The 9942-nt window shown below is 48.1% G+C and overlaps 1 protein-coding gene across 1 annotated transcript; it reads right to left on the minus strand.

Annotated features, from left to right (window-relative positions):
* Window positions 1–8239: 8239 nt before the first annotated feature.
* On the minus strand, window positions 8240–9143 carry Lrrc30 (leucine rich repeat containing 30). Its single transcript, XM_051190902.1, has one exon. The coding sequence runs from the start codon at window positions 9141–9143 to the stop codon at window positions 8241–8243; it is 903 nt and encodes a 300-aa protein (XP_051046859.1). The 3' UTR covers window position 8240.
* Between the last annotated feature and the right edge of the window lie 799 nt (window positions 9144–9942).

A 9942-nucleotide genomic window follows, 5' to 3' on the forward strand; every position in this document is an offset into this window, starting at 1 on the left:
ACTTTGGCGATGGCTCATACCTCCAAAGCTAGGGACAAAAAGGACGTGCTTTTCAGGCAGGATCCCAGGGGTGGAGAGGTCAACTCTAAGAGATGGTCAGGATCCAGATCTTTCTTAGACCTCACCCTGGACCTTCAAGCTTTTATTGTGCATGTTCTGTTTCCCTGACAAACCATCCCTCAGCCTCTGAACCACAGTGTGAGTGTGCGACTAAGCTCATGCCCATGAAAGACGCATTCCGATCAACCACAGATGGGACCAGCCTACATCCTCAGCTATGGAAGAAAGCCGAGGTACAGAGAGAGCTACTGTGACAGAATATTAACAGTAAATTCACAACTTAATTAGCAAACTACCCAAACTCATTTTCTTCTACCACGTTAGATGGCTAAGTGAACAAAAAAAAAAAAAATGTAGAAAACATATTATGCTCATTTCCGGGAGAGAGAATGAATTTCTTGATATTAAATTCTAAGGAAGAAGACTTATTAATCAGCTCTTTGCTTCCACTTTCCTGTAATTTGAGAGTGTAAATTCTTAGCCTTTTTCTGTATGTTCATTGAGGGGAGTTAACACCAGAGTGTTCTTTGAACTCTTCAAGGACTGTGACAGCAGGTTTGCTCAAGGATTCCTGTCAAGCACAACTGGATCTCACACACATCTAAGGTTAGTTAAAAACAGACTCAGGCCTTTAACTTGTGATTATATAGTGCAGTTGACATCAGTTCATATCTTTGACCAAACATTTGATGTGGGGAGAGATGAAATACTAAAACCACCTTAGAAAGTGGAGTCAATTTTATCCTCATGTGCATTCATTTGTAGAAACTGCTTTAAAACCAAAGTCAACCCCTGTGTGTCTGTGTGTGTGTGTTTGTGTGGGGATTTGTAGGTGTGTGTATGTGTGTATGTATGTGTGTATGTGTGTATTTGTGTGTGTGTGTGTTTGTATTTGTGGGGGTGGGGTGTATGTTTAAGTGTTTGTATGTGTGTGTATTTGTGTGTATATTTGTGTGTGTGTGTATTTGTATGTGTGTGTATTTGTGTGTGTGTGTTTGTATTTGTGGGGGGTAGGTGGGGGGTGTATGTTTATGTGTTTGTATGTGTGTGTATTTGTGTGTGTGTGTGTTTGTATTTGTGGGGGGTGGGTGGGGGTGTATGTTTATGTGTTTGTATGTGTGTGTATTTGTGTGTGTGTGTGTGTGTATTTGTGTGTGTGTGTGTGTGTGTGTGTGAAAGTAATCACTTTGGAGGCGATGTGATGTGAACTCTGTAACAGACTCTCCATTAGCACTGTGAATTCACTGTGAATTGAAAAGGGTTTTGTTGGTTTTTTTGTTTTGTTTGTTTTCCCTTTTTTTTGTTTTGTTTTAGGCAAAGATTTCACTATAAACTCCCAAAGCTATCACTGAATCAAATGCAATGAACAGGAGGTTTGAGGTTCTAGGGGGGAAACTGGTTATTAGGAATTTTATCTCTTCTAGAAACTTAAATCAGGGTTTTTAATCAACCAACCAGTGATGCTAAGCTGACTTCTGCCAAGTGTCCACCCCCGATAAGAGAGAGAGAACCCAGGTAACATTGTCCCCTAATTCTGCCGTGAACCCCACCCCCCCCCCCCCCGTCTCTGAGCTGCATTCCAAGTCTTCCTCGCCACTCTATAGTTTTGAGTCAACCCAAATCAACGCATTTCCTATGATGCGGCAAGGAGAGATCAAATCATCTGTATTGACCTTAGTATGTCTCCACAATGGGTTTTGCCTGTTTAAAATAATCAAAATTATTATAATCTCAGGTAACCTATGTACTGGCATTAAATAAGAGGAAAGCACGGCTAAAAGGAGAAGTCTCATTGAATCTGTGAGGTGGAAGGGGCCTTGACGTGCACTTGAAACTAAGTGCAGGGGGGGGGGGGAGAGAAGGCTCAGAGGTCAAGAGCAGCAGCTGCTCTTCAAGAGGACCTGACTTCAGTTCCCAGCAACCACATGGTGGCTCACAGCCACCTGTAATGAGATCTGGGGCCCTCTGGTGTGCAGGCAGAACACTGCACAGATGTTGGACTTTATGTAACTCAGCTCTGTTCAGTGACACCAAACCACTGCTGCCTCTCATCCCTCCCAAGTGACTCTACCCTCAGGTAACACTTCTCTCAGGCAGTTTGAGCCATAGTAATACATCCTTCAGGCACGCGCCATCGTCTTTGCCCGTGGACTGGAGGGCACCTGGGGCTGCTAGCCTGTTACGACTTCATGATATTATGATCTGAACAGGCTCAGGGCACATGGGTGCGAAGCAGGTTCTGGGGCCGTTAAAGCGCTTGGCTCCACCGTGAGCTCTCCTGTGTGGGCATATAGTCTGATGGACATGGAGTTTAGGAGTCCAGAGATTTCCTAAAGCGGCATGGCCACATCACACTGACTCCTGAGGAACTCAGGTCACTGAAGACCAGAGAACACGGGTGGCCGTGTGGTAGCTCCGCAGCATCTCTGGCCCTCGCCATCAGAGGCAACACCAGTACAGTGTCCGTGACGTATGTTCCTTCCCCTGGTCCCAGGGTATGTTTTGGTTCAACTCCAGTTCGCCTTTTATTCTCGGCCCTGTACAGAGATAAAAAGTGAGTGCCGAGCCTGAGGAAATAAGTCTCCTTGTAAATAGATTCCCAGGACACTACTAAAAAGAATCTGCATAGCAAGCTACATGCTAATAGCTTTCACTTAACGCTTGCCCTAAGGATGCCCAAGCTCCTCCAGGTTCATTATGAGGCCCCTCTGCTTCCCCTTTGCATTACTGCGCTTTTTTTTTTTTTTTTTTAATTAGCAACACTTTGGATTCAACATGTAACCTGATGGGCAACTTAAACACTTGTAGAGAGTTCTTTTCTGTACAAGGTCAAGGTGGTCCCCATCATTGTTTTAATTGCTTTCTGTCCCCCTGTAGCTTATTTTCTTAAATAAAGTGCATGGAAGAGTCACATTTTGGTGTTCCTGGATTCATCGTGTTTAAGAAATGGTAGTACTGACATGCATGACAACCAAGCTGGACATTGTGTTTCTTAGAGGAGTGTTCTAGAAGGCGGGAGAGAGCGTGTCTGAGATAGCAGGTTAGCCTTGGGACACTAGTGGCATCCCTCAGCATCTGCGATTCCCATGTTGGTCTCATCTAGCAGCCTATGCCTTTGCCTTCCTGTTTGTTTCCTTTTTTAAATAATCTCCTGAACTCGTTCTCTACTTCTTAGCCATTAACCAGAACCTCAGCGATTCCAGCCAGCCGAGGGAGGGCCCTCCTGGGCCTGAGGGTCTGGTGGCAGTCAGTACCCAGTCTGCAGGCTTCACCGTCCTGTGGTCTCAGGCTGTTGCCATCAGACTCTGTCTCCGTTGACCTGCCCATAGTCCTTTCTTTCTTTGTCTTGGTTCCTGTGCTTGGCCTATTAAAACAAACATTCACTTAGCGCTTCAAGGCCTCACGGAGATGGATTTCCAAGATGCAGTCATCCGTTGCTCGCTGGGAAAGAAAAATATGGTTTCTTTTTAATGCAGCCGTCCCTACGGACAATGACATCTGTAACACATTTGCTGTTTTCCAATGCAGACACAAGTTCACTCTGAAATCCAGGTGTGTGGTCCTTCCTGAAGTCTCTCTGTGTTCGGTTACTTCGGAATCAGTTTATTAACCAAAGCCCAAGGAAGGAATATATGGCTGCCATCATCCATGAATTGAGTCAAGAAGCTGAGTGATGACTATGGTTTGTCTGTCTAATAGGCAACCGATTACGCATTTAGCGCTATTATTCCGCAAACAGATGTGTCTTTTCAATCTTCCTGCATCCTTTGGAGCATAGGGTTTCCGCCTAATTGTGTGTTCATAAGTTGCATCTGCTTCAAAAGGTATTTCAGAGCACACGATGGTGTCCCTGTGCACTGAGAGCCCAGAGACATGAAGACAACATTGTAGGGAACGGAGCCGCCGGCTCCCCGCATCAAGCGCCAATTAGTTCCTATTCTCTGACAGCAGAGCTCGCCGCCAATACATTCATCCTCCTTGCTTTGATTCCAGGAGCTCCAGGAGCACCTGGAGTTTACTTGACTGTGGCAATGTGGGAAGCTTCAGACAGGCAAGAGGCATTCCAGAGGCAGTCAGTAAATGCAGAGTTAGACAACAGACAGAGAAGGTTACCGGCCCTCCATGGTAGTGTTTGCAGTAACTAAGCCCATTAGCTGGTATTTGGCTCAACATTTCCCTTTATCAATAAAAAGAAAGTATTTACAAAGAATCGCTATCTAAAGCACAACAGGCAACTGCTTTACCCTGGTGATTCCCCGATGAGTGTGGACAGAGAAAAATCTCACTGAAAGGCACCAGCACAAGCCGGCAACCAAATTATTATTTTTTTTTTCTTTTCTTGTAAGAAGTACAATGAGCTCATGGGTCACCTTCAAAATATGGCACATCCTTTCCCAGGAGTGGAGTGTCCAGGGATCAAATGACCCACAAGGCTGCAGAGGCAATAAAGCGATCGTTCAGCAGGGTGAGGACTGGCTGCTGGCCTCGCCAGTGTCTGAGCTCAGATCAAGGTCACGAAAGCTCAGTGTGAACCGAGCAAGGTCACAGGAGCTCAGTGTGAAGCAAAGCTGTCCTTAGAAGAGACTACTCACGGGCATGATCCTGGCACACGCCGGGGCCTGCCTGCCAGCTGCAGACACTTCATCTCAAAGCTTCGGCAGATGACCTGCCCGGTTCTGTAGAGCAGGGCTCACCCTGTAATTTCCCACTGAGTCAGGAGATCGAGTGAGAATTCCACTGATGTTTTTAAATAGTCTTGGCTCCAATAAACCAAGGCCGGTGGAGATTTTGGAGTGCATCCATAAGGGCTGGCAGGGAGCTGTAGGTCTCCTGTTACTGGGGACTGGAAGGACAGGCTTCTCTGGCTGCTTCCAAGGGACACAGGTAATTTCTCTCTTTGCAGCGGTCCAGGAGAGAAGCTAGCACACAAATATGTTGATGAGTGTCATCTGATTATCAATCATCATGGGGAATTGGCTTCCTTCTTGTGGGTGGGAAAGTTGGCACAGGAGTTTGTTGGGGAATCACTTGCTCCTTTAAGTAAGTTGTGGGTGCCTCCTCTGGCCGCCCCTTGGGGAAATGGGCAGGCAGCTGCAAACAGCAATGCCTCAGCAGCCAGTTCCTGCCCCAGCACTTCCTGCTCTTCCCACCCCATCTTCCCGCCCCAGGAGAGGGGAGACAGCTCTGGAGTTAGACGGCTGCAGGGCAACATGGTTGATCTCCCCTGCCTTGGCTCTTTGCTGGCTTCACGCTTGCTACCAAGGCTCTGGGGCCCAGGGGAAGCTACGTCAGGGTCCTGGTGTTCTTGCTTGATGGTGAACTCAGCTTAACACACTTGGTGAAGGACCCTGAGGACCGGTGTGTTTCACCCAACCCTGATTGGTCTACTTAGAAAGCACAGGACATCATCTCTCTCAGAGCCCCAGCCCCATGTCCTGGTTGGAGAAGGGGCTATTTCATAAAAGCATAATTCAGCTGAACTAAGAGCATTGGTGTGAAATTGATTAAAAGTTCATATTAAGGCTCTGAATTCAGTATTGTTTGTTTGTTTGTTCTATAAAGGGTATGCCAAACATCCGAGCAATCTGCTTGTGGTAGGCCTGTGGGTACCTTCTCCAACGCCACCTGTTTTTTACCCTAATTATTTATTTTACAGATTGATTTATTTTTGTTTGTGTATGAGTGTCTTGCCTGCATGTATGTATGTGTACCGTATGCATGCCTGGTACCAGAGGAAGATATCAGAGCCACTGGAACTGGAGTTACAAACAGTTTTGAGTTGGCATATGGGTGCTGAGAATGGGTCCCTGGTCCTCTACAAGAGTAGCAAACGCTGAGCCATCTCTCTGGCCTACCTATTTCAACTCTTTTCTTATTTTACATATCAATCCCAGTCCCCTCTCCCTTCTATCCTCCCGTGCGCCCCCAATCTCCCCATCCCACACCCCTTTCACTCCCCAGGGAGGGTGATGCCTTCCAGGAGGGACCATTAAAATCTGTCATGTCATTTGGGGTAGGGACTAGGCCCTCCCTCCTGCCTCTAGGCTAAGGGAGTGTCCCTCCATGGGGAATGTGCTCCCAAGGTCCTTTCATGCACCAGGGATACATCCTGGTTCCACTGTCTGAGGTCCCTTAGACTGCCCAGGCCTTCTAACTGAGACCCATATTTCAGGGGGTCTGAGTCAGTCCCATGCTGGATTCCCAGCTATCAGTCTGGGGTCCATGAGCTCCCCCTTATTCAGGTCAGCTGTCTCTGTGGGTTTTTGCAGCCTGGTCTTGACCCCTTTGCTCATCACTCCTCCTTCTCTGTATCTGGATTCCAGGAGTTGGGTTCAGTGTTTAGCTGTGGGTGTCTGCTTCTGCTTCCATCAGCTACTAGATGAGGGCTCTAGGAAGGCATACAAGTTAGTTATCAATCTCATTATCGGGGAATGGCATTTAAGGCAGCCTCTCCACTATTGCTTAAATTGTTAGTTGGGGTCATCCTTATAGGTCTCTGGACATTTCCCTAGCGCCATTTTTTTTTTCTTAAAACCTATACTGGCTCCCTGTACTGTGGTATCTCTTTTTCTCTCCTCTATTTCTTCCCCAACTCAATCTTCCTGGTCCCTCATGTTCTCCTCTTCCCTCCTCTCCTCCCCTTCTCTTTCTCCTAACTCCATCTCCACTCACTCAGGAGATCTTGTTCCTTTCCCCTTCTGTGGGGGACCATGTATGTCTCTCTTAGGGTCTCCCTTGTTTCCTAGCTTCTCTGGCTGTATGAATTATAGGCTGCTGATCCTTTGCTCTATGTCTAAAATCCATATATGAGCAAGTACATACCATGTTCATCTTTTTGTGACTGGGTTACCTCACTCAGGATGGTTTCTTCAAGTTCCATCCATTTGCCTGCAAGTTTCAAGATTCCATTGGTTTTTTTCCCCCACTGACTAGTATTCCATTGTGTAAATGTGCCACATTTTCTTTATCCATTGTTCAGTTGAGGGGCATCTAGGTTATTTGCATGTTTCTGGCTATTACAAATAATGCTGCTGTGAACATCTACTTTTAACTCTTTAGCCCTAAATAAATATTGACATCGGACCACAGTGAGACCCTGTAACCCTAGCTCATTGTAACTGCTTGCCTTGCATCATCCATTTAGTTAACAGCTGTGCCCTCCTAAAATCAAAATAAGGACCAGCGTAGGACCGTTATGGAGGTGTTTGCTTAGGGAGCCTTAACATGCCCTTGTGCGAAACTCGAATGGCAAACATTCATCTTTTCCAAATTTGTAGTAGGTAATTACTTTGGGTATGGCGCATGACCTTTCCATCCCTCCCCACCCCCACACTTTGACTGTTCCCCCGAGAACAGTTCCCCTCCAAGAGAGAAAGTGAACATAGAAGAGGGTTCCTGGGCCATGGGCTGGAGCCACAGCAAAGAAGTGCGGTGTAGGTAGCTGTCGGTGGGAGAGGACTGGGGGAGAACGCTGACTAACTGACGTCACACATCGAAGCCATCATGTTTATTATCTGAAAGCTATTGTGCCATCCCTGTTGTTACCAGCACACACACCATGATTAGCCCGACACAGATCCTGTAGTCATCTTAAAGGGAAAGTCCCTATGATTTTTCCCCCCAGACCACAAGGGACAGCTTTGCCTGTTTGGTCCCAGACAGCACAGAGCCCGCTCGGTTGCAGTCTTTCGTCGTCGTCCTGAGGGGAGCGCGCTCCAGGCTGGCATAGGAACTTGTCTTGCCGTTGCCACCTTGCAGCAGGTTACTGGTTGGAGCGGAAACCACCCATAACTGGATGATTCCCACCCTTCACACGATACTTGGCACATGCACATAGTAGCATATGTTTCATCTTGGAATTATGTCACGCTTGACCCATCACTGGCTTTACCCAGAGCTAAACCTCGCCGTTAGAGTAATGTGTTCCTTTCGGTGAAAGCCCAAAGCCTACGCCCAATCATGCACTGAGAGACATGAGCACACTCAATACTAAGGACGGACAAAGCTAAAAACAAATACCCCACCTGCTCAGATGATCCTCAGCAACTTAGCAAATAGGAGCCCAGCACTGAGAGACACTAACAGTAAAACACTTAGACAGGAGAAGTGCCCCAGCTGACAGAGTCTGCAAGAGCTGACTAGAGTCCATAGGTCTGATGTCCATGTGTCTGACGCCCACGTCAATTGTGCTTTTTGTCCTTCAAGTAGCTGTAGAGCATCTCCAAGCCACCCTCCACCAGCTCCGGCAGGGGCTTGGATAAAGGGTTATGGGAAATGTGCAACCCTTTGTCCATGGGGTTCCATGCGATCCTCCCCAGTCTGCAGAGCAAGTAGAGCTCATCCGGAAGGGTCTGGATGTCGTTGTTGCTCAGGTTCAGCAGCTCCAGGCTGGTGACTAGACAGAGCGACCTGGGGAAGGAGTGGATGTTGTTGCTCTCTGCAATGAAAATCTGCAAGCTAGCCAGGCACTGGATACTCTCTGCGATGTTTTCCAGGCGATTGGAGCCCACGTGCAAGAAATCCAGCTCCTTCAGGGAGAAGACACAGACCGGTATGTGAGCAAAATAGTTGTTGCTGAGGTTCAGCTTCCGCAGTCTGGAGAGGTCTGCAAAGCTGGCTGGGAGCTGGGACAGGGAGTTGTGTGACATGCTCAGCACCTCCAGGCTCCTGCACAGGCTGAGTTCGGCGGGCACCTCTGCCAGGCAGTTCATATTGAGGAACAGGACCTTGAGGTTCTGGAGGAGACTGACTTCTCTGGGCAGACTCTTGAGGCGATTCCCACACAAGTTCAGGACCACAATCCGGGTCAGCCTGCCCACCTCAGGAGGGAGGACTTGGAGCTGGTTGTGGGACAGATTGAGTTTCTGGACTTCCAACAAGCCCCACAGAAAGTCTGGAAAGTCCGTCATCCCTTTGGTGACCAAGCTGAAGCTGACGTGCCGCATGCCACGCTTCAGCAGGGACCGAGGGTCCTTCCCCAAGAGCAGGGCGTCATCCCACGAAGAGAACTTCTGTCTCTTCCCTGGCAGCAGCCTCTTGGGGTCCTTGTCTCTGGAGCTGGTCCTTGACTGTTTGGCCCCCATTGGGTTTGAGCTTTTCCAGCCTGAGTTCCCAAGTGTCAGCCTGTGTTGGGTAGGGACAGTGTGGAGGCAGAATATAGCCAAGGGAATCTAGCATGGAGGAAGCTCGTCTTGCCCGGCCTTGCAGACGACCAAGGTGGACCCTGACGGGCTGCAGGCGAGCTGTGCCTGTTCCTGGGGGTGTGTGGAGGAGGTTTCTCTCTGAGTAGGCAGGCTGTAATGATACCTCATCTCTGAGGGTTCCAAACAGAACTGTTCCCTTCCCTCTGTGCTCCACACAGCAGCTGTCACTGTCACTCTGCTTAAGTTTTATTGACCTGGTGTGTGCACACGAGTCTGGGGCGGTTTCGTATGGCTTCACTCTCTCTCAGCAAGTCTCTGGTATCACGCTTGAGCAGGGTGAGTCACAAATGCAGCCGGAAAAAGGAGCGAAGTAGAAAAAACACTGCTGACCACAACTAACACTGATCCCCCTGGCTGAGAGCGACAGTTGTGGCTTGCCTGGGTGCTATCAGTGGGGTTAGGTTTCCAGAGCCAAGGATCGTCAGATGTCGTCATTGCAAGTGTCAATCAACTCTGCTGGCAAAAAAAAAAAAAAAAAAAAAAAAAAGCGAAAGGTGCCTCTGATACATGACAGAACCTCACGCACAAGAACCCATTGCTCTGGAGGAACAGTGTTAGCCTGCCCCCCACACCTACCCTTCCTCCATGCCCCCCAAAGCTAGTTTTATCCTAAGTGTACAGGGTTCATTGCTGGTATTGCAGGCTGAAGTTTATCTCCCAAAGTTCATATCATTGGAAT

The sequence above is a fragment of the Phodopus roborovskii genome, unplaced genomic scaffold (assembly GCF_943737965.1).
Source record: "Phodopus roborovskii unplaced genomic scaffold, PHOROB, whole genome shotgun sequence".
NCBI classification, from domain to species: Eukaryota; Metazoa; Chordata; class Mammalia; order Rodentia; family Cricetidae; genus Phodopus; species Phodopus roborovskii.